The 25925-nt window shown below is 39.5% G+C and overlaps 1 protein-coding gene across 2 annotated transcripts; it reads left to right on the top strand.

The window, feature by feature from the left end:
• The first annotated feature begins 583 nt into the window (after positions 1-583).
• On the top strand, positions 584-24091 carry LOC120482561 (TSC22 domain family protein 2). 2 transcript variants are annotated; one of them, XM_039677026.2, is made up of 4 exons: positions 584-2643; positions 16972-17046; positions 20937-20988; positions 22586-24091. In XM_039677026.2, the coding sequence occupies exons 1-4, from the start codon at positions 1163-1165 to the stop codon at positions 22895-22897; spliced, it is 1920 nt and encodes a 639-aa protein (XP_039532960.2). In that variant the 5' UTR covers positions 584-1162; the 3' UTR covers positions 22898-24091. The 2 variants fall into 2 exon arrangements, with proteins under 2 accessions (XP_039532960.2, XP_039532961.2); XM_039677027.2 differs by lacking the exon at positions 16972-17046 and having other exon boundaries at positions 588-2643.
• Positions 24092-25925: the final 1834 nt, after the last annotated feature.

The following is a 25925-nucleotide window of genomic DNA, read 5'->3' as shown; positions in this document are numbered from 1 at the left end:
CATAAATGCCAGGAATGTCAAATGTGTGTGTATGCTAATTTTATATAGGCTAGTAGCCTAATTTAAAATATAATAGTTTATTTCATAACAGGCTCCCACTGTAACTCAACTTAGCCTACAGTGAAAATCGTAATATGATTAATATTTTTATTATTTTGCCAGGATATTAGTGGAAACTTTCGCTTGCTTTTATGTAGGCATGAATGACTTTCATAAAACATTTTCCCCCTTTCCCTTGTCTTTAACTTGTTTATTGTTGTTGGGCATATTTAATGTAATCTTAAATGCTAAATTTGTTTGTAAATCTTTAAATTATGACTGCCTCTCTGTTAATGTTAATCAAATAGCCTATATGAATAGGCTAATAATTATAATAAAAAAAGAAACGTTAAAAAACATGCTTTCAAAAAAATATTTTTTTCGAGAAATATTTTACAGGATTAAAAAGTGCTAACATCTTTTGAGCAGAGTTAATTGAGTTGAGTCCCGTTTTGTGCATTTATTTAATAGAAAGGGTAAATGAGCTCAGCTTACGTCGTTAGTTTGAGCGTAGGAAGCCGTATTCACGATCTGTTTACGCGTCATGCCTGTTGCGCTCTTTTCCCAGCATGCATCTCGAAATTATATAGCCATCTTGTCGGGAGGTGAAATTTTTAGATTTTCTGTTTCCGAAGTCTGCCAGTTAGAGTTAGCCACAAACTTTAATTTCGAACCGTTTTCGTAGTTGTTTTGTTAGTATGCCCGAATCTAGTCGCCGAGTTTAGTGTCATAGGTCGGAGGCGGTGTTTCAAAGCGCTCGTTCAGTATGTGTTTGATACTTATATGTAGGTAGAGTGAGAAGTGAGAGGCAGCAGGGGGAGTGAACGCAGCCGAATCTACGACAGCGGCCTTACACACACACACACACACACCGCCCTTCTGGATCACCAGCATATGAGGATAAGTTAATAACCAACACGTCATCTTTCATACACCACTCGTGGAGGTTGTTTTCGTCCGCCGTTCACGCGTCGAAAATGCAACAGGAGAGAAGAGGAAGACTGATGACGCACGATCATCTCGAAAAACTGTGAAATTTCGGGTCCGGTGCCGCAACAGTCTGCTGTTTTGCGAAGTCAACAGCGTCTTTAAGGGGTCTCGGTGTCATAAAAAGCTGTTCAGCATGTCGAAGATGCCGGCCAAGAAGAAGAGTTGCTTTCAGATCACGAGTGTGACTCAGGCTCAAGTCGCGGCCAACAGCGCGACCGACGACACCGAGAGCCTGGACGACCCGGATGAGTCCCGGACAGAGGACGTGTCCTCCGAGATCTTTGACATGTCCAGGACTGACTACGAGCCTGAGGTCTGTGACATGAGCTCCTCGGAGGAGACTTTGAATAACGTGTGTGAATCAGAGGGGCAGTTGCCTGCTGCCGCCCCCGTGAACGGTGGGTCTGTCCCGCGCAACAACCAGGGTCACCAGGGCATCCAGGCCTCTAGTGCTCAAACGGCAGGCACGTCTCAAGTCACAAATTCATCAAGCGTGACGACCGCAACCAGCTGCAGTTCACGTTTCAGGGTCATTAAGCTTGATCATGGCACCGGAGAGCCCTTCAGGAGGGGCCGGTGGACCTGTATGGAGTATTATGAGAAAGAACCGGATGGCTCTGTGATGAGCAGGACTGTGGATAGTATAAGGCACACCAATGTGACGGAGCCCTTAGCGGATAGGGACAGTGGTCTCGGGGCCACCGTCGGCTCCGTGATGGCTCAGGTGGCACCTGACGCAGGTAGCGACGGGTCATCTTTCACCGGCCCGGGTTCCTGTTCACCGGAGACCTTTAGTAATAAGCCGGTGCCTCCATCTACTCAGCAGCAGGTGCCGGGAAACTCTCATGTCACTGTCCCGCACAGTCTCCATCCTGATGGAGGACACCCGGGTGCCCACCTTCAGAAATCTCCCAGCATCCCTCCTCCTCAACTTTATCAACCCCAGTCTAGTGCACACCACCTGCAAAGCCAACCGGCTCTGATATCAGCCAGTCAGCCCGAATACACCCAGCGTAACGTGCCTACAGTCACCCAGACTCACCCCGGAGCAAGCCTTTCTGTCGGGCATGCCGTCAGTCAGGGGTCGTCCCCCGTTCCCATGCAGGTTCTGGCTACAGTAGAAAGCCCCGGAGTCCCTGGAGGTGTTCCTTTGCCGGTGTCGTCTGTCCCAAACGTGGTGCAGCATGTGGGGCTTTTGAGCAGCATCAGCCCTATATCAATTCAGCAGTCACCAGTGGGCCAATACCAGGCCTCAGGCTTGTCAACGCCACCGCAAAGCACTCAGAACATGCCCACAGCACCAGGGACGGTCGGAGGAGGTGGCGTGCCAGCCTTGAGTTTGCTCTCTGCTCTGCCAGGATCTGCAACAGTACCCAACCTTAATACCTCCGCACACAGCCAAGTTCCTCGCAGCGGGACGGCAGCGGCCATCGGCTTTTCTGCCATGGGTTTCAGTCAGACGGATGAGCCCAGCCAGAGGATGTCTGATGCGTCGGCACAGATTCACAGGACAGATATGATGAAGCCCTTAATCACAGAAGGCCTGCAGTTGTCCAGTCCGACTGTTAACAGTCTTTTCGGAATATCCATTCCCATTGATGGGGAGGACGACAGGTGAGGTACCATTCATGTTCTGAATGATTTAAAGGGTTTGGCTGCCTGAACTTTCACTTTTTACGCAGGGTTCCCAAAGTCATGGAAGACCTGTAAATGTCAAGGGATTTTAAAATGTTTTTCCAGCCCTAGAAAACTCATTCAAATGATTATTTAGTGAATTCAATCAATCATGAGATAGAAATTAGTCTGCGTGAATGACATCTTTATATAAAAATTAATTTAAAAACCATCTTTGAAGTTGGTCAAAAGGCATGGGAACCCTTCTCTCTCTCTTTTTTTTTAAATCTTGATTTAGTTTTATTATATTTTCCAGAGAGTGTTTTTTTTAATGCATACACAGGCTCATGAAAGATTTCAAGGATTTTTGTTTGATGATAAAGTGATCGGTCACCCATCATTTACTCACCCTGAAGTTGTTCCAAACTTATATGAATTTCCTTTTCTGTTGAACACAAACAAAGATATTTTGAAGAATGTCGGTGTTGTAACCAAACAGTTGATGGACCCCATTGACTTCCATAGTATTTTTCCCCATACAAGTCAATGGGGTCCAAGACCAACATTCTTCAAAATGTCTTATTTTGTGTTCAGCAGAAAAGGAAATTCATATAAGTTTGGAACAACTTCAGGGTGAGTAAATGATGATGGGATTTAAAATTTAAAAAATAAATGTAGCATAGATTTGAAATCAAGCAGTCGGAACAGCCTTTAGTCGTTTCATCCTGGTAAGTTTCCATGCAGTGTTCTTAGCATTAATGTGCAAATGGTTGTATTGTGAGGAATGCAGTGACATGTGATGGATGTGTGGTTGTTCTCATTAGAGTTGCTATTCCATCTCTTGCTATTCCACTACCAGGAAAAAGTTTGGACACACTCACGGTTTTATTACTGTTTCTCATTTTTGAACAACAGTAAAAATCATTAAAATAATGGCATTATTTAGTGAAAACAAATCTTCATGAGGAACATCCTGCTATTCATAAACGCTTAAAGGAGTTTGCGTGCTGGACACTTGTTGGCTGCTTGACCCCATCCATTTAAAAATGTTTTGTTAATGTTTCATCATTCACTTGAACGGGAAGGTAGGATGTGTTGTGATGCTTTTTATCAGGTTGTTTACAATGGCCACAATCGTTGATTTAACACTCTGAAGAGTTAAATTTTTTTAACTTTTTATTTTTTATTTTTTGGTAATGAAGTTGGTTTAGTTTAATATACGCTGCCACATGTTTGGGGTCAGTCATTTATATCCAAAAGTTTTTGAAAAAAACCCAAAAACTATTATGGTTGCATTTACTTGATTAAAAAGACAGAAAAACTGTAATATTGTGAAATATTACAATTTAAAAGAACTCTTTATTTTAATGTTATAAAAGTAATTTTCCTGTGATCAAAGCTGGATTTTTATCATCATTACTCCAGTCTTTAGTGTCACATGATCCTTCAGAAATCATTCTGATATGACGATTTACTGCTCAAGAAACATCTTCTTATCATTGTTGAACACAGCTGTGCTGCTTAATTTCCTGGATTCTTTGATGAATAGGAAGTTTAATTTTAATTCGAAACATCGTGAATGTTTTAACTGTTACTTTTGATCAATTTAATGTGTCCTTGTTGAATAAAAGTATTAATTTCTTAAAAAAAAAAAAAACTAAATTACTGACCCCCAAACAGTAGTCTATGAAGAGTTCAGATGCAAAAGCCTCTAAGTGCCATTTGAAATTTTCTTCTAGAATGATCATTTTTATCAAGCTTGTATATTTAAGTTCAGTGATTTCACTTAAATGGCAATGATGATTACCTATTAATTGTTATTTAAGTGAAATTACTGAACTTAAATATACAAGTTTGATAAAAATCATCATTAAAGAAGAAAATTTCAAATGACATTTAGAGGCTTTTGCATCTGAACTCTTCATATGTAGGAGGACATAGGTTGAAGTTGTGAGGAATGTACAGTGAGGAATGTTCAGTGAAAAAATATGTTTAATATGTACTAAATTGAAAGAACTCAAACAAGCATGCAAACAAAAAATGTTTCTTGTTTGCTTCCGGATGTCACAAGAATGCCAGAAATGAAAAAGGGGGCCGTGCATATGCATATCTGGCGACACAGTTTCAGTTGAGAAGTGTCGCTGCTCGGCTTCCTCTTAGATGCTCGACTTTCAGTTCCAGCGTTGCAACTCGTACAAAATATATCAACTTGTTGGCGTACTCTAGAGGAAATGGTGAACTGTCAAGTGCTTTAGATGACTGTGGCTTCAGCTTATGTACTAGTATAGTGTGAGTAGGCAGTGGCCTTTAAACTCAACGGCTGGATCTCAGTCAGCTCGATGCCTCCTACGTGCCTGTCACTCGCACAGCCCGGGGTTAAAGACGCTTGTCACTAAATGGTGACACCTTTTGTAGCTGATATGCAAAGGGGGGGTCTGTGATAGCAGAGGCCTATCACGTAGCGAACAGTAGACCTTTCTCTATGTTTTACTTCTAGAGATAAGGTTGCTCTACAACATGGTCGTTAACGTTTTTAAAGGACAAAGCCATCACTTCTTATTTATGACTCTAAAGACATAGTTTTCACATTATTTACTTTATGTTTGTGGGCACAAGGGTCATCTGACAGGCAGTTGTTCAGATAACGTATTGAGTGATTTCCCCAAGACAGCATTCCTGTTCAGGGATGACTGAAATACTTTGTGGATGCCATGCATCTGTCTTTGTTTCTTCAAACTCCATGAAAGTATTTAAAAATTGTTCACCCAGCAGATGCTGTTATTGTTTTCCTTTAGTTGCCTAATGCACTTAGATTTATACTTTGTTGTAAATATGGTTTGGTTGGCACAGCTCACAACTTCACAGGTTTTTAATCTGTGCATTATGTGTAGAGCTCGTCCCCCCCCCCCCCCCCATTTTTTAGTTGTTTTTGTCATTTTTTGGAGATTGATCATAGATTTAAAGTAGGAATGCACAGTAGGAATGGCCACCGTATCGGTATCAGGCGATATATGTTCATTTTTTTATGTTATCGTGCCGATTATGAATTATTTCCTTCAGCTGAGACGCTTCTGATGTGCACGGTACGCTATGATTTTTTTTGAATTGCTTTAAATATGATTGAAATCACTTCAAAAAGAAAAATGCATTTAAGTGAAACATAAGCCTGGCTGTCATATAGGCCTAGGCTACATAAAATTGTGGGCTTGGGTCATGGATTTTAATGGTGAGACTTTTTATTTTTATTTTTATTTTTATTTTTTTTTTTAATAAGGCTCTCAAAAATGATATATTTTCTAATAAGGCTCTCGGCCGATATATCGGTTATTATCGACTTTCAAAAAAAGAGTTATCTGTATCGGCCAAAATATTAATATTGGTGCATCCCTAATTTAAATAATGTATATAAATTTGGTTAAACATCAGTCAATAGCTAGGCTATCTTAAAATCAAAATAAATTTAAGAAATGAGTAAAAGGTTGGGGTCAATAAGTTTATTTTATTTTTTTTACATTGACATTTTCACAAAAATATTAAGCAGTGCAACGTTGATAAGCATTTCTAGTAATTAAATCAGCATATTAGAATGATTAAGGGGATCATGTGACACTGAAGACTGGAGTATTGATGCTGAAAATTCTGAAATCTGTAAACTTAAAGAGAATGGTCTGTTTATTTGGCTCAAAGTTCATTAAAACAACTATTTCAAAACCTGAACTGATCTGACTGTATAACTCAATGTTTTAACTAATTGAAACAGCTGAATAATCGTTCCAAACTTAATGATTAGCTGGCAAAATAATCAACGATTAGTCGATTAATCGTTAGATTAATCGATTATCAAAGTAATTGTTTGTTGCAGCCCTACTGTAAACACAAGCAAAGCTTAAAAAAACACACATGAAGAACGGGACCTTTAATTATAACAAAATACCACTTGTTTGTTTTGATTTTTTAGTGAAATATGACATGGACTTGTTGTGTGAAATCCACCCAGTTTCAACTAACAAAACATTGATTTCGTCACATGGTCATTCACAACATAGACCAGGTCCAAGGTCTTCAAAGTAACAGTTAGTAATTACTTTGTTGCATATGTGATGTTGTTTTGACTTTCTAAGTCTTGGGATTATAAATCTAACATCTGAAAGTGTTTTCCATGACTTCGCTCATTGTGTAACAAGAGATCAGATTTTGCCCCATCTGCTGGTTAGAATGGGGAACCTCTTCTGTTTTGCCACCTTTTTCAGATATGATGATGCACGCTGGCATATAACATCCCTGGCAAATAACCAGTTATGTAAGGCAGACCAATTGAATATGAAGACTAGCATTAAAATGTTAAAGCCGGCCTTTAGTCGGCATTGCCTTCAGCTTTCAGGGCTTAGTTAGTTTTGTTTGTTGATCAAAACCATTGTTTGACCTGCATTACGAGTCAGAAGTAAGTACAAATGTGTCATTTGTCAAGTGTCATACAGTGATTTATTTGTGCAACTGTGTTTCAATCTTTCAACACCAGCGCAGGTCAGAATGTACCTTTCTTGCCATCTCGAATGCCTCTCGTGTCTTTCGATTCTTAAAGCGTCTTTGTATTGGGCAAGCATTCCCTCCCTCTTTCTTTTAAAACATGATTTCTCTACAACACCTCCATCCCAGGTAACACTGGCTGACTTCAGCTGACAGTAGCGGTACACAATCTGTCAAAGTCCTCAGAACACGCTCTTCTGGTACTTCCTGTAGGCCTTTGGTCCTTTGTAGAGGTGCTATCTCTGTTTTGTCTTAAGAATAAAAGCTGCTGCTTTCATGTTGTGCAAGTGGCAGTCACACTAAATCTTTAAGCTTGCTAAATATTTCACACTTATAAGTGACTGATTTGGCACACTGGGTAGGCAGCAACCCCATGCATCATAGAAATAGCACTACTTATGTAAAATGCACTAATTGATTCCAGTAGTTTGTTGCCAAGTTAACATCACAATACTCTTAAGTATAAAAAATATACAAATTTTGCGTACATTATAAATGCTTTTTGTGATACTGGATCGATATCAATACCTTTTTTCAAGTCAGATACCAATACTGCAACCTTGAGTATCTGCAGATACAGATGCAAATTTCCTTTATCAGTTTAGTAGACAAAGAGAAGAGATTTTGTGTGTGCACAAAACCCTAGCGTATTTAATTCTTTCTCATCTGGGGTTTAAAGTATAGAACTTTAGTGATTGAATTCTAGTTCCAGATGAGTATCATTTAGTATCTGTTTCTTACGTCTTCTATTCAGTTTATTTCTTGACTATGAAACAACGGCCGGGGGCAGAGTAAAGGTGTGGTCACGTGTACTGTGTGTAACGGTATAGCCTATTGTATTCGTGCAGCTCTTAAAGTGACAGCAGCCTAATAAATCTGAGGCAGTCATTATTGTTAATCAAACAGCAAAAGTCGGATAAAATCACTCACTACTCTTGAATGTATAACTTTTGTAGTTTTAATAAGGATTTGTCTATATTTAACGAATAAGGAAGTGTTATTTTACATTTGATAATTAAATTTCTCTTGTTGGCTGACAATTACATTACTACGGTTTGGTTTGATACGATACAGTTGTGTCACGGTTCGGTTCGTTTTCGATACAGCAAAAAGAAAGAAATGCCAGAGAAATGTCTTAATTATGTTTTTCTTAAAACTAACATCATAAAGTATGATATATTTTTTTTTTTTTACTTTGAGCAATGATGGAGCTATACTGGATTTTTCTTAGAAGCATATAAAACAAAACAGCTCCTTGGACAAAATGAAATGTAATATTGTAGTAGTTATAAACAAAGGTTTATTTAAGTTTAGATTAACATTTTAGGGCAGCAATTGTATTCATAATGTCAAAATAAAACAGACACAATGTTACTTGAAAGCATTATAGCCTACTATTCCTGCCAAACTTCCAAACTTCCATAGTAGTATTACTACAGTAAATCCATGGTGAATGTTGCTGATCTGTGGACACTGATTAGTTCATCATGGCACAATGTTTCTCCTGGTATCCACGTCATCGCTGTTTGATCCGTTAATAACGGAGAAATGTAATTGTTTCTCCTGGTATCCACATCAGCGCGGTTTGATCCGTTAATAACGGAGAAATGTAATTAAATTAAATTATATTAAATTGTAGTGAATTAAATTAATTAAAAGTGAATTAAATTAATTATAGTGCATTAAATTGAATTAAATTATAGTGCCATAATGAGCTGCCTAAACCAAACGGGTGATAAGCAATTATCTAAATGCTTCAGTTCAGTTCAGTTCAGTTCAGATACCTTTATTAGTCCCCAAGGGGCAATTCAGTTTTACAGCCAACCCATCCATAATAGTTAAAATACAATAACACACAATGAATAAAAGAAATAAATACTCACATCCTCATGTTTACTCACTAGTTTACCGACCAGTATCACACACACCCACACACACACACACTCACACACATTCAACTGCCATTGACTAGGCAGAGCAGAGGAAAGCAAGAACCAATTCCATACATTTATGTATTTCCGTTTAGAAGTCTTATAGCGGAAGGAATGAATGAGTTAGCATATCGGTTAGTTTTCCGTTTTGGCACATAATACCGCCGACCTGACTGCATAACAACAAATTCTTCACTGAGTGCATGATCTGGTTGACACAGTATACTTTCTGCCTTTTTGACAGCTCGTGTTTCCCAAAGAAAAGTCAGATCATTTAGTTGGGTACCAGTGATTTTTGAGCATAGCTTAACAATGTTGGTCAAACTTTTTTTATCTTTCACAGCTAATCCATTAAACCAACACAAGAAAGAAAATGTTAGTAGACTCTCAATGAAGGCCTGATAGAATGTACATAAAATTCTTTTACAGACCCCAAAAGAGTTAAGCTTCCTCAGTAAGTATATTCTTTGGTTTACACTCTTAATAATGCTATCAGTGTTCTCACTGAATTTCAGTTGTGAGTCAAACACTGTGCCCAAGTACTTGTATGTTTGAACTATTTGAACATTTTCATTATGTACTACACATGATTTCGGTTCTTCACTATGCTTCCTAAAATCTATGATTACTTCTTTAGTTTTTGACACATTTAAGTCAAGGAAGCTATCCTCACACCATCTGACAAATTCCATGAGAGCATTATTGTGATCAGATTGGTTGCCCTGTAATAGGGACAACAGGGCTGTGTCGTCTGAGAACTTTACCAAATAGCTGTTCTCCCAAGATGACCTGCAGCTGTCAGTGTATAATATAAACAGCAAAGGTGAAAGCACACAGCCCTGAGGAGAGCCTGTGCTTGACATGATGACAGATGACATTTTACCATTTACATATACCTGCTGCCTTCTATTTGTTAAAAAATTTAAAACTAATAATAAGATCTGCTCGGGTAACTTAAAATGTGAGGCTAATCGTTCTATCAGGATATGTGGCTGCATTTTGTTAAAAGCTGAACTAAAGTCAGCAAATAAAATTCTTACATGTGAGGCAGGTTTCTCAAGATGTTTATACACCCTATCAAGAATGAAAAGCTTTGCATCCTCTACCCCCTTGCCCTCTTGATATGCAAATTGTAATGAATCTAATTTATCTACAGTTAGGGGGATGATTATGTCCTTTACGATTTTTTCAAAGCATTTCATTACCAGGGAAGTCAGTGCAATTGGTCTAAATTCATTAAGGTCTTTAGGAGATTTTGTTTTGGGGATGGGTATTACTATTGATGTTTTCCATATATCCGGTATGACTCCACTGTCTGCACATTTTTGAAAGATTACTGTAAAAACCTCACTAAAGCCTAGTTCACACTACGTGATTTTAAGCCCGATTTAAGCCCGATTTGCAAATCGTTGAGTCGCCGACAAGTCAGGGTGTTATCGCGTGCAAATCGCGGGCGATTAGCGGACGATTAACGCTCGCCAATCCGATAGTGTGAAAGAGCCAACAACGCATCAAAGACAGCTCGCAGACAGCTCGCAGACAGGTCACCGAGCTCAGAAAAATATCTAGCATGCTAGATATCTCGAGCAGTCGCGCGACTCAATCTCAGTGATGTCATGAGTACAGCCAATCATAGCAACGCATGGGTTGAGGACACCAGGTAAATCTTACTTTTTCTTTTATGCATTTTTTTTTTTCTCAGAGCAGATCGTTGAGCAAACAGTGTGCAGCACTAGTTTCTGTCTGACGTCCATATTCGCGTGTTGTGTTCTTCTCTGCAGTTTCGCGTCATTTCTGGTTCGTTTTATTGCGTGGTTTTTCGTGACAAAACATGGTTTCTAGACCAGATAGAATCGTGTTGTTGTCAACTCGTATTTGTTTGATTATTTTCAGGATTTAGACCGTACTATAGTACTGAAACAGCTCTCATTGAGTCACAAATGATATGCTCTTATCATGTGATCGTGGTTGTATCTCTATGTAGTGCGTTGTTAACTCGTGTAGTGAGTTACCTCCTGTTGTGGATCAATCACGCTGTGTTGTGTGGTGTGAACAGCTAAACAACTTGAACACTCATGATTTCACTGAGAGCAAGTCATGTAGTGTAAACTGCACAGTTCAGCCCGACATTTTAAAATCATGTAGTGTGAACTAGGCTTAAGCTGCTCAGCACAGTAGTGCAATGTACGCCCACAGATGGCATCAGGACCAGCAGCCTTTCCTATTTTTGTATTTTTAAGTAATGTTATGACATTTGACTGTTGAATTTTTATCCCTCTCTGAGGCTTTAACGTCTCTCTCAATGTGGCTATACTATCTAAAAAAGACCTTTCAAACCTGCAAAAAAAATTATTAAAAGTATCTGGCAAGTCACCGTCGTCTATGCCCCTCAATTTTATATGTTGCCTTGTACTGCCTAAAGGCTGATTAATGGCTGCCATAGTTTTAATGCCTTGCCAAGCTGCCTTTAAGTCCCCACTATTATATTGATTTTCAATTTTATTCTTATACTGGATTTTTGCCTTCCTTATTTCATTTTTGACTTCTCTTGAGACAGTTTTTTTCTCTACCAGGTCCCCTAGATAGAATGTCTTTTTTTTCCTATTGATAACACTTTTCAATTCCTTAGTTACCCAAGGCTTATTATTTGGATAAATGACCACTTTTTTAGATGGAATCACAGTGTCAACACAATATTTGACATAAGCAGAAATTGTTTCTGTAAGTTCATTAATATCACTACAAGTGTCAGAGAAACAGTTCCAGTCAGTACAATCTAGACAGCCTTGTAGGGATGAAATACTGTCTTCAGTCCAGAGTTTAATGATTTTCACCTCTCGCTCTAGGCGTCTGAAAGCAGGCTTGTACACAGGAATCAGATAAATACTGTTATGGTAAGAGGCACCGAGTGGAGGCATAGCCAAGGATTTGTAGGCCCCATTTACTGAGCCATAACAAAGATCCAGGGTGGTGTTCCTCTGCGTTGTAGGGCAAGTTATATACTGCTCATATGATCTTAAAGTTTTGTTTAAAGTACAGTGATTAAAATCTCCTATAAAAAACTTGGGGGCCTCAGGGCAAATAGAATCCAATCTGTGAGTGACATCCGCGATCACTTGCTTTGCAGTTGAGGCATTGGCTCGCGGGTGAATATACACAAGCGTATAAAACAGCTGTTGGAACTCTCGTGGTAAATAGAACGGCCGAAGAGACACAGTTAGCAGTTCTATGTCCGAAGTGCATATTTTTTCTCTCACTACCACAGTGTTACAGTACCTTTTATTTACGTAGAGGCACACTCCTCCTCCCCGACTCTTCCCAGTAGTCTTCGGGTCTCTATCCAGACGAATTGGGCTACCGAACCCACTCAAGACTAAGTCCTCGTCCCGGTCTGATTCACTCAGCCATGTTTCCGAGAGGGCGAGGATACAAGTGTCTCTTATGCCGGGTTTGCACTTAATCCAAGCTTCCAGCTCGTCTGTCTTGTGTCTTAGTGACTGGACGTTTGACAACAAGATTGAAGGAAGTGGAGGTAGCCTACGGCGATTGTCTAGCCCGAGGTTTTTAAGTCTCCGATGCAGGCCGCCTCTCCTCCCTCTTTTCCGATGTTTACTCCGTGCATGCAATCTGCACAACTCAGCCGGAATATCTGGTACAATACCGGCAGACGATGTTCGTAGGGAGATCAGGAACTCTCGGGTATGGATAACTTTCCCCAGTACTCCATACTCCGAACCGTAGCAGGTGGAGAGTTCCAGCAGAAGCGTTATCACGGTAAATAAAGCGAGCAATTGGTCGAAAGTTCTTAAAAACCGCATCTCTGTATCACTGGTGCTTTCCACTAACGCACAAACATCCACAATTTACACTCGGTAAAATAAAAGTAAAACAGACACTGAAACAAACAAACACTGGATGGGCGAGCTGCTGGGTCGCACACGCACTGGAGCGCCCCCCCCTTCTGCTTGTTAACCCTTGCATAGGCTTTCAGTTCTGTTATGCCTATACACAATTTGGACCACAATAAAAGTTCCAGGCTGATGGGCTGTTAAAAAATAAATAAATAAATAACGGAGAAATGCGAATGTTTCTTACTAGATCTCACAGCGATGTTATTACTCCAGTGGCAAATTCAAATGCTTTCTTTACTGGATTTCACAGTGTAGTAACAGTGCTGATGATCAAGATCGGCTCACGCTGGATTGGTCCAAACGGATAAACGGTCCGTCAACCACACAATAACGAGTAGCTCAGTTTCGTTTCGCTTACATTACATTTGCCAGTTGATGTTGGGCAAAGTTGTGGTCACGCCACCATCTATGAGCGTGCTTGCGACGCGCCTACATTTGAAATAACGAAATGTTGATTGGCAGGAAAAATGGTCCAACGAACCGTTTAAAAATGCGTACCGAACGGTTCAATACGAATACGTGTATTATTACACCCCTAACTAGTAGCCTACATCTTCCTAAAAAACCTAAAGCACTGTTCAGTTCATGAATTTTTGTTCTGTTGTAATTTTTGTTGGTTTTTGAAATTATTGTAATTTGTTCTAAAACGCAACTTGATTTTGTGCTCGAGGCTATTGGCTCCGCCCAACACGTTGTTGTTAGCCCTGTCTCGCACTGGCTTGACGGGCAGCTAATGATGGCAAAATATGTAGGCTGTGCACACATCTGTCTTGTGAGACTGTCCCTTTAGGCAGATTACATTTTGAATGTTGGATGGACTTTTGAAATGCCTCTGACGTTTTGAAATCCTTTTTCTCCGATCATTTTCACCACTTCAGAGTTATAAATAATGTATCATTAAACTGACCTCGGTGATGAAATGATAATATTTGCTTGAAACTCACTGTTATGGTTACCCTGACCTGGTTACCTTTTTTTTTTTTGCAATGCATGTATATTGTATTTTTGTTGGCACATGGTTTTAAAATCTTAGACGAATAGCTTGTATGCAACATTAACCAGTTGTAATCTACAGAAAATGCATATTTGTCTCAACACGTAGCTGTAGTCAAATACTTTTGCAACGAAGCAACGATCCTGATCCAGATATAATCTGCCATCCCCTTGAGGTTACATGCATAGTAAGAAGAAAAAGAGCCCTTTGGAGGAGTGTGGTTGTGGGGTCTCGGCCCCCACCGGAGAGCAGCCAGTGTTCCACAGATTCTAGGAAAAGCTGTTTGCGCAGAGTCCAGATATTCACACATGTGGTAAATCTACTCCTGTCCCCTCCCATTCCTATATAGAGGGCTATATGGAGAGGAGGGTCTCCTCTTGCCTAACTGCTAAAGCCCTCCCATCCTGATATAGTACATTCTGTCCTTTTACTTAAAAGAAAAGGCCCTGTTAGTTTGGGGAAATGGAGATAATGGTAACAGTCTGTGGTCTCAGTGAGACATCACAAGAACTTAAGAGATCACTGACCAATCTTTAGAGACTTGAGCAATTTTTAGAGTCATTGAGACTTTTCGAAGTTATATTACATGCTGTTTACCTATGACTTGGCAATATAGATACAAATCTGTATCTATGTTTTTATTGTCATTTCGATTTCATATATCTTTATGCATTTGCTCTAAAATGGCTTTGAATGAGAATGACATGGTGCATTATCCTGCTGGATGTAGCCATCAGAGGATGGGTACATGGTGGCCATAAAGGGATGGACATGGTCAGAAACAATGCTCAGGTAGGCTGCGGCATTTAAACGATGCCCAGCTGGCCCTAAGTGGCCTAAAGTGTGCCAAGAAAACATCCCCCACACCATTACACCACCCCCACCAGCCTGCACAGTGGTAACAAGGCATGATGGATCCATGTTCTCATTCTGTTTACGCCAAGGTTGTGCGTGTTGTGGCTTCACAGATGCATTGCTGCATACCTCGGTTGTAATGAGTGGTTATTTCAGTCAAAGTTGCTCGTCTATCAGCTTGAATCAGTCGGCCCATTCTCCTCTGACCTCTCGCATCAACAAGGCATTTTTGCCCACAAGAGTGCCGCATACTGGATGTTTTTCCCTTTTCACACCATTCTTTGTAAACCCTAGAAATGATTGTGCGTGAAAATCCCAGTAACTGAAATTCTCAGACCGGCCCGTCTGGCACCAAAACCATGCCTTGCTCAATTTCTTAAATTCCCTTTGTTTCCCATTCTGACATTCAGTTTGGAGTTCAGGAGATTGTCTTGACCAGGACCACATCCCTAAATGCATTGAAGCAACTGCCATGTGATTGGTTCATTAGATAATTGCATTAATGAGAAATTGAACAGGTGTTCCTAATAGTCCTTTGAGTGAGTGTATATCAGTGATGCGCGGGTCAATGTATAAACAACCCGCAACCGACCGACGTTTTCAACTACCCGCCCGCAACTCGGACTGCAAAAAAAAGTAAAAAAAATATTGTACCCGATCCGCTTCCTGGCCGCATTTTTTAAAAGTAGTAAATGCTCATCGGAGCGTTATTGGTCCATAGACGTGTAACAACACAGCATCGCAAGAAGACGTAGGCCTACACATAACAAAGGCAAAGCCAGCACTTTGGTCATCAACTTTCATTATTTCAGCAAATGTCTCCCACACGTTTACTCTTTCTATTTGTGTATTTGCGGAGCTTCCACTCCCCAGTCTTCACCTTTTCTCTTGCCGCCTCCATCTCTCTGCTGTAGTGATCACATGGCCGGTTCGTCTACGAATCGTTCTTTTGAACCGGTTCTTTTTAGTGAACCGGTCGAACCAGTACACTAAATCGAACTGAATCGCTCGAAACAGTTCGCGTCTTGCGTCCGTGCTGATCCACAAGTTACTAAAGTTACTCACTTTCAGACATGCCTGACAGTCCCTCCGAATCGAAATAATAATATCAATATCCCGAATTATATTTTACTCCAGTAACTCCAACAGTTCACTGAACCGAGACATGTTGGTGCCACTGTTGAGAGAAGTGATGAGCACGAGCAGCTGATACTGCGCATACTGCGTACTACCGAACGCACAGGGACAGCGGCAGTTTCATGCCAGTTATTCAGCCAATAATGTGTAGGGCTGTAGGCTATATTTCATCAAAAATTGTGTCTAGTACTATATTAATACAAATGTTTAATTGGCATCTTTTTTTTAAACGACCCGACCGACCACGACCCGAATATCATTAAAAACATTTTTGGATGACCCGTAACTGCGGGTAACCGCGGGTGACCGCAGGCACCCGCTCATTTCGGATCAACCCGCGCATCACTGGTGTATATACTAGTGTGATAAAGCTAAAGAGAAAATCTTGTGACGTACTCTACAGTTCAAACGTTTTGAGTAAATTTTTTTCAGCAAGGATGCAAGTTACTGTAAAGACTTTTACTGTTAAAAAGACTTATTTCAAATAAATGCTGTTTTTAAAAAAAAAATTCTTTTCATCAAAATCACAAAAAATGTTCATGGTTCCCATAAAAATTAAGAAATAAGTGATCTGAGAACATGATAACAGTGTTTACAACCTATTTTTAAAAAATCAAACTGACCCCAAACTTTTGATTATAAGAGATGTCAACGCCTATCTTTGAGTTCTCGTACTTGGAAGTGGCGAGACAAGGATTGATTGTCAAACTAATCATGAAACCTCATGGTCTCAAATGAATTAAAATTATTGCAATCATTGATTCAGGTTGCTTAATTTGCCGTAGCAAAATCATTGCAAATATTTAGTGAACATTGATATATTTGCCAGTTAACCTCAATCGTTCTTTTGGGTGGTTTTACTACAGTCTGAGCAGACTACAAATCAACTTCCCTTTGATTTCCTCGTTGGCCTGAACTTTTCATTTCTCACATAACTTTTTCTATTTCTCTCTTTCTGCTGGATGGAGTGCAGGAATCCCTCCACAGCTTTCTACCAAGCTTTCCAGTCTGGCAGTAGGCTGAAGGACTCAAAGATGACCTGTGATAGGTACAGTAATGGGACAGACCCTGGTGTGACGCAGAAGTGTGCTGCATGAGGCGGGCATGGCTTTGAGGCTTAAGTGGTGCTCTCTGCAGTGGAGCTCAGCGCAAACATAACCGCATAATGCTCATATGCAAATTGCAATATTAATAAATGTGAGTTAATTCAGCTAAAATCCTATGGGAAAATGGTGATACTGGTGATATGATACTGAATCGTGTTTCAAACACATTGCTTTCCATTAACACAGCAATTAAATAGCTGAAGCCAATGTTGAGCTGCAAATAAGGATTTATGCCAATAGGATAATTTGTTTTTGTGCAAAATGTTTATAATTGGGCTTGTCGGTTAATTTCTGCACATCTAGTTGAATTAAATGCACCACCACAGCTAAAGATCTTAAATTTACTAGTCAGTTGTTCAACAACTGGTTCCCCAACCTAGCCTATCATAAGTATTGGTCAACCGTAGTGCTGGGCGGTATACCGGTTCATTTTTTTTTTTTACGATGTTTTTGTCCAACAAAACGCTCCTTCAAAACACAAGAACACCTACAGCAGGGAGCAAACAAAAGCATCACGAGGGATGGCGTTAAACTACATCATGTTTCAATGCACATAACATTTCAATAACAATGAACATAATCATCTTAAAGAGCACTGACCTGTACCACCTGACTGCTGCAGATTCATTTCAGCGTTGATTTTGTGTTGCCATTGAAACATGAATTCGAATCACGAACCGCTCCAAGCATAAAGTCACGGGTTTGCATCTCTTCTACAGTAGTTATGGCGTGAACGCAGCATAAGCTGGTTGCTTTGGTTCAGGGGGAACTGTAAAAGTTGGCTGCTGTTTCTGTTGCGGTCCTCAGTGACTAACGTCTGTCTAACTCTGCATAGCATGAAATGCACCGATGAAGCCATGTCAATTTACATATATACATATAAATTAGGGATGCTCACATTGACCGTTTAACCGTTAACCTGGAAGTAAAAATTTGGACCGATTAATCAGACTGTACAGTCTATGAGCGAGACGTTATCTCTGTATTCCCGGGACATCTGTGCCATTTCTGCCACGGGTCTAACTCAACAGGCTGCGCTCCAGACTAACCCCACATGTAGACATGTTACTTTTTTAAAATAAATACTTGACAATGTGTGGATTGAGGTAGGCATGCTATTTTTATTTGACTTAGTCTGGCGGGGAAAAATTGCTGTTTTTTCAAAGCTTTAAATGGATTCAGTGTCTTCTTTTTGTCATCTTAATTTGTAATTTAGTAATTTGTTATTAATTATTGAAGTTAAAAACTTTTATTGTAGGACTATTTTAAACAGGGCTCCAGACTAACATTTCCAGTGGTTGAAGTGGTGCTACCAACTTTAGCAACTTTCTTTTTTTTTTTTTTTTTGCTACATGCCATGGGATTAATCAATGCATGATGATGAATATAGTGGTTTTAATGGACCAAAGCTAGCAAAGGGTTACTGGGTTGCAGCATAAATACCTGTAATATATTAATTATCATTGCCAAATTTCAGGATTTTCATGGATTTTGGACAGTAATTTTAATCTGTAATTTTAAGCATTTTACATTTGAATTATATACAATACAAATACATCTATTTACATTTGAATCACAATCTTCTGTGTCCGTCCGTCCATCCATCCATCCTTTAAAATTCATTAAACGTTCAAATGCATGCATTACACTTTAAAAGATTAGAGTATTATAAGCTAATACAGATTTTTCATTAGCAAAGTTTATAGTTGTAACAAAAATCAGAAATCTCACACTCCTTACCTTCTGCATTTTATGATAATTTCCTTTTCCTCAGTCGAGCGATTACTCTCATCTAACCGCTGAAAAGACGTAGGAAGGGGTACGTTGTTTCGTGAGACATTTTCATTTTTATATGCTTTAATTAGTGAATTCGTAGTTGGCGCGTTCCACCATCAGTGTGCAATGCACGTGACGTCTACGTCTGAATATAAACACTGATTATAGGCGTACCGTAGAGATTCAGGACAAGTTAAAAACATGCTTTGGAAAATGGATTCATGATGTAGCCGACTCGTTCATTTTGAACATAAGTTACGGACTGCAGCAGCTGATACAACGCCGTTCTGTTGTGCGAGCGCCCACTCGCACATATGCAACCATATAAAATTTTAACTCGCACATTTCTTAAAAAAAATGGTTGCATATGTCTGAATAATAAGTCTGGAACCCTGTTATATTTTTTAAGATTATAATCTTATCAGTTAGCGGTTAATACTTGGATAATGAGCGGCGGTTGTCAGTCGGGAAAATAGACCGAAATGAGTATCCCTAAAATAAATACATTTGGACCACTTCACCTAGTGATTGCTATCAGGATGTGAAGAGACTTTCAAGTAGCATAACAAAAAATGCCTACCCTGACTTTTAATGGCCATTTGTGGCATTAATGGCTTTGATGTAATATCAATTTTGAGTCTGGTTTTTCGACACTAACCTTACATTCTTCTCAACTCAGATTGTTTTTAAAGACAAGAAAAAGTAGTTGTATAAGACAAGCTATCCTTTGTATGGACAAGCCTACAAAAGCTTTATGAGAGCCTTTAAATACCTTTGCTTGGCTCAAGGTTATCAGCAGCCTTTGCTGTGGTCTTGGATATGTTGCAAGACGGGATCTAATAAGTCCGATCAACAAGTTCCCCAACACACTGTTTCTTTTATGTGCAAAGATTCTTCTTAAAAATAATCTTTGGTCAATATTTTGACTGTGACATTAGAGAGGATGAGATGCATTGTACGTGTTTGTGCGACTTGAAACTGCAAGACAGCACTGACTACGTCATATTTAAGTGAATTTTTAACTTTTCTTTACTTTTGAGGTATGCATGTGTACGTGTGTATGTGCTTGTGAAAGCTATCATTACAACAACACTGAGAGCCATTTAGTCTCCCAAATTGTGTCTGTGTGATTTTGTACTGAACGCGTTTCCTCTTAAATGGACCTTTTATGGTTGATGCTAATCTGCTTTTCCTGTGAATGTAAATTGTAGGGAAAAGTACAGAATGTCTCTAAATCAGTGTCATCATTGCCTGTTTTGACTCTGTACACATGTGCTTCAGTGCATTGGATGGATTGATGGGTTCAAAAAAACAACAGCAGCATGTACTGTATATACGAAAAAATGGGATAAATATGCTGTCGGAAATAGAGCATTGTTAATAAGAAGACGCATTAGTTCCAAATTAGTCCTGGTCTAAATTTTCTATTTTAATATATTATAAAATAGTATTTATTCCTTTGATGGTAAAGCTGAATTTTCCACATCATTACTTCCAGACTTCAGTGTCACATGATCCCTCAGAAATCATTCTAATCTAATTCTAATTTGACGCACAAGATGCAATTCATATTATTAGCAATATTGCGAAAGTTGAGCTTTTCAGGAGTCAGTTAAAAAAATCCATCCATTCATTCGTCCTTCGATCCTTCCTTCCTTTAATGTTTTGACTGTAATTGTGTAAAGTATACAGTACAGTGTTTAGTGACGTGATTGTTTTCATGTGCATGTTTCTAAAGTGAGACACTCCACCGTCTTTGGACAAAACCCTGTATGAGTATCAGATGGAGGCTAACTGCACTGATTAATTGGTTCGTTAAATGGTTGGTTGTCGTTATGTGGGGCTGCTCCACGAGCTGCTCGATTTCCATGATTTTAGCACTATTTGTTGGAAGATTGATGTGTGCATGTGGCGCAATATAACATGATGTTTGGAGAGGGAAGCACCAACGGGAGCAATTTGTGTTATTTAATGTGCAGGCTTTAAACGTCTGCAAAATGGATATGATGTTTCTATGCAGGAGATGTTTTAAATAAGTCTTTTTTTCCAATTGCAGTGCCTCTGGAGCAAGTGTGGTCGCCATTGATAATAAAATAGAGCAAGCAATGGTAAGTTTTTCTTTTATTTATTTCATTTATTTATATATACTCATCACTTGACAGTTAGCGGTCATATAGTGCGAGTTTGGCCTTCGAGATGTAAGTTGCTAAAACAAACAACTGTTTAAAAGTATTTAACAAGTAAAAGAAACGATCAGTTTGCAAAGACTCAGCTTTGGGAAGATAAGATGTACATGTAAAGATTAGGAGACTGTGAAGTTATGGAGATGAGAGAGGTATAGTTTGTGATATTAGCTCACTTTTCGGCAAAAGCTCTGTTGGCTTTAATTATTTGAGAAATAAAAACTTGTGTTAAAGTAATGCAAATGGTTAATTATTTGTATTACTGCATCACAAAAAGTCAAGTCTTGTAAAAGCATTAGATTGAAAACATTGAAATTTCATAAAGTGTGTCTATTCAAAATAGCCTTTCTTTAAATGCAAAATGTTTGTTGAGTATTTCATTTGTGAAGGTAAAGCATATACTCATTATACTCCTAATTACAAAAAGAAGAAAAAACTGCTCTTAAACTGTGTGTGACCCCTGTAACTAAGTTCCCTAAACTACCCAGTGCAAAAGCCCTTATTATAAAATATGCGTTATACAAATTTTTGACCGTTTAAAGGGATAGTTCACTTTAAAATTCATTTTTGATATGTTTTAGCTTACCTCAAGGGCATCCAAGATGTAGGTGTCTTTGTTTTCGCAGTATTTTCAATTTGATATTTTTAGGTCAAACCGTTCTTGTCTGTCAGTCATATAATGGAGGTCTATGGTCACCACCTCAAAGAGCATGCACAGAGAAGTCCAAATTAAACAGGATTTAATGACTCGTAAATGTAAGCACACATTGATGGCCTAAGACACGAAACGAGCGGTTTGTGTGAGAAAACGAACAGTATTTAAATCGTTTTTACCTCTTGTAACCACAACAACATCCAAGTGATCTAGAGGGCGCGGGCGCTTCGGTCTGCGCAAGTGCCGAAAAGCGCCGGAAGTGATCTAAATATGGTAGTGAAAAAAATTCAACGTTGCCTGTTGATATACATGAAATCGCAATGGAAGACGATTCTGATATATCTAAATATGTTTAGATCGTCACAGTGAAAGGTAACACTTCTGAAATCTCTGTGTAAACAATAAGTGACCGAAGCGCCCGCGCCCTCAGATCACTTGGAATTGGCTGTGGTTACAAGAGGTAAAAACGATATAAATACTATTTTGTTTTCTCACACAAACTGCTCGTTTCGTGTCTTAGGCCATTAATGTGTACTTACGTTTACGAGTCATTAAATCATGTTTAATTGGGACTTCTCTGTGCATGCTCTTTGAGGTGGTGACCATAGACCTCCATTATATGACTGACAGACAAGAACGGTTTGACCTAAAAATATCAAAATTGAAACTACTGTGAAAACAAAGACGCCTACATCCTGGATGCCCGAAACATACCAAAAATTCATTTCAAAGTGAACTATCCCTTTAAGCATTAACCTATTCAAGTAGACCCCAAAAATAATTGGCATAATAGGTTCTCTGAAATAATATTAGTAAGGCAAATTTTGAATGGGTTCTGATGCTGAAATTGTCACGTTTTGGCTCTAGGATTTAGTGAAAAGTCATCTGATGTATGCCGTGCGGGAGGAGGTGGAGGTGTTGAAGGAGCAGATAAAGGAGCTCTTTGAGAGGAACTCTGTGCTGGAGCGAGAGAACGCTGTGCTCAAATCTCTAGCCAACAGCGAGCAACTCTCCCAACTCGCCGTCCAGCCCAACTCCAACCCATCCAACTCTCCCTCCCAGCTCGGGCCCGTCCCGGGTCAGTCCCAGGCCCAACCTCAGCCTTACCTTCAGCTAGACGCCAATACGACCTTGGACTCCCTGCCACGACAACCACAGCCCAACGTCACCTCCGCCTGAAGCCTGTGCGAGCGACGCATACATCATTACAACAGTAGAAAACCGGTCTCGTTCACTACTTCGCTTAGCACGCGTGATGTCGGTCATCACGAAGCGGGTGAGAGGCGTTTTCTGCTCGGGACCCGCGGTCTCGATCGGGGCTTCCGCACGACCCATCCCCCCCCATGGACGAGGTGGAGAGTTTGTGAAGAGAGTTATTTTTTTAATAAAGAGAATCCAGCCATGAAAGCGGTGTATTTTTTAGCATTGCAGTTTTCATGTTGTAAGAAGCGAGAGTCTATTTTCAGAGCCACCGTACTTCACATGATTTCGATTCACCTGTCAAGTTCAATTGTACTGTTTGTTATTTATTATAGGGCTGCTATTTTCAGAGAGGAACAACGTCACAGAAGCCGAACATTTTCGATTCACAAACCCGACAGTAAATTGGTCATAAATCCAAGCGAGCAGTCTTTACAATATCAATCATCAATGCAACCATAAACAGTGGGTAGAGTTCAAACACTAACAGCGAAGTTTCTCTGTGGATAAAGAATGTGAACCTGGCGTGAATGTACATTTTGTATAGTATAAAGAATAAAAAGAGCGTGACAAGTTTGTACAGGTTTGCGGGTGAAGATTTAAACTGAATCCTCAATGATCTACCCTGATGAAGAATGCTTCAGTTCTGTTGCTAGTGTGTTGGGGAAAAAGAAGTCAGTTGCCATATTCTCCTGCCCGCTATACCCTAATGTCTCATGTTTTTGGGGTTGGGAAGGGGATTTAAAAGAAAAAAAAAACTGTGAAATTGTTCAACCTACTTTGTAACCAAAGATGCAAAGCTGTGTAATTATTTTTTTTCTTTTGTTATGCACTTTTTTTTTTAATGTTCCTCACAACAAATCTTTTTGTTGCTTTTAGGCATGTTCTGCATGATCTGTTATCTGTAAATGTCAAACCACTTTCATACCTCATTTTTGTATTGGGCACTCATATTGTAAGCAGTCTGTGAATGATGTCAGCGGGGGAAGGAGATATGGAGGTGATGGTGTGGAGGGAAAAAAAATGATCTAGTGTGTGTGACGCACTAGCCACAGAAAATGAAGTGAGCCATGTTTTGTTCATTTAAATGGTGTTTGAATTTCATATGCCAATAGTTTTGTTACATTGCAAATTTTAATGTATTTAAATAAATGCAATATTCAAATTACAAAAGTGCTTAGGAATGTTTGTGTTAATGCACATTTTCTGCGATGTTCTTGTTTCTGCTTTATGAACCATGATGCTTATTTTCACACTTTAAAGTATAGGCAGTGACTTCCCCACACAGAGAGGAAACATGATGGATCTACCTTGATGTGTGGGTTGCTGATGCACACCACATGTGCTTTTGGAGTATACAGCATATATCATCTCCAGCTCGAAAAAGACCCACATCTTAATTGAGAAGGGTAAGCTTGAATTTTAAAGAAAAAGATCAAGAAAGGTTTTAGCCGTCATCTGATTGTGTTTGCGGTTCATAAATTGTGTATGACTCGCTATAATACTTACCTCGGCCTGTTATGTAGCAGAGACGTGCTAATTTGTTTTTCTTTTATTTTAAGAATTTCTTTCAAAATTTAGCAAATTTTCCACCACACCCAAAGACTTTTTGATTTTGAGGTGAAGTATGACCTGGATTAGGTTGGATCACATATACATTACAAATATTATGTAAACACAAGCTTTTATTTTGGATGCGATTAACCGTTTGACAGCCCTACTATTAAAGGGTCACTTCACCCATTTGCATTAAGCTTTGTATCTTTAGAAACCCAGTCATATTTTTGAATGGTCATGGTTTATTCCCTTATTTTCCCCTGAGATGGGAGAAATAAGGATTTAAGTGTTTTATTTCCTGCTTATCGTGACGTAAAAAACGTCATTTTGCGTCACGATAAGCAGGAAGTCACATTTCATTGAAATGTCAACAGACTACAATGATTAGCTCATTATTATTCAAGGGTGTGGCACCCACTCACCCTACAAGCCTATTACAGATCAGTGGGTGGGACTTCACTTGCAGAGACTGAAATCAATATCCGCCATCTTGTTTGGAAGCTAAGCTAACAAGCCCTGTGGAGATGTGAAGTTATGATAATGATGGAAGAAACTAAACATGATATGGAAGAATAGGGTTTTGAAAGTCTGCTGCTCGAATCCGATGTTCGTGGCTATCTTTACGAGCTGCAGCATAGTTTAGAGCAGCTGAGGCTGATGAAGGACCAGGAGATGCCCGGACTGGGTCGAGCTCGGCGGCCTGCTGTTGCCTGTACTTTCGCTGTGTCATGCCCTACGGACACAGTCCGTCTGCTGCAGAGAATTTCAACGATGGCAATTTCTCCTGGAGGAAATCTCTGAATCAGACAAACACACGGACGTTTGTGTTGTGATAGTTTCGCCTTCAGAACATCCAGGTATCATGCAGTAATTCACCATACAGAAATAAATACAAACGCGGAGTAATTCACTAGCGCTAATGTGTTTACAAATGTAACGTGTGAACGGGGTTTGTTGTTGTGGGAAGAAAGAGGCATGAACCGGCGAACATTTAATCATTTTAATAGTAATATGAACAAATACAAAACGAAAGTAAGCCAGCGTTACACACAATAGAAACAAATAAACATAAAATCAGGCCTGTTTCTCTCTCGATCTGCCGTCGTCGCTCCCCATTTTATGCATTCGCTCCTTCGTGAGAGACGCACCGGCGCGCGCCTCACAGCTGTCTTGCTGCGTCCCAATTCGCTTACTTATACTACGCCCTAAAAGTATACTCTTTTTGTGAGGAAAAAGTGCATACTTTTGAGTGTGTAGCAAAAGAGTAGGCAAGCTTTGGGACATACTATCACGTCATCTTTAACGGACAGCTCTGTTTACTATTGCTGCGTCCCAATTCGCGTACTTATACTACGCCCTAAAAGTATGTACTCTTTTTGTGAGGAAAAAGTACATACTTTTGAGTGTGTAGCAAAAGAGTAGGCAAGCTTTGGGACAGCTTTAACGGACA

The sequence above is a fragment of the Pimephales promelas genome, chromosome 5, assembly GCF_988280905.1.
Source record: "Pimephales promelas chromosome 5, fPimPro1.hap1.1, whole genome shotgun sequence".
NCBI lineage: Eukaryota > Metazoa > Chordata > Actinopteri > Cypriniformes > Leuciscidae > Pimephales > Pimephales promelas.
The sequence above is the reverse complement of the archived record's forward strand: the minus strand, read 5'-3'. Positions and strand labels throughout refer to the sequence as shown.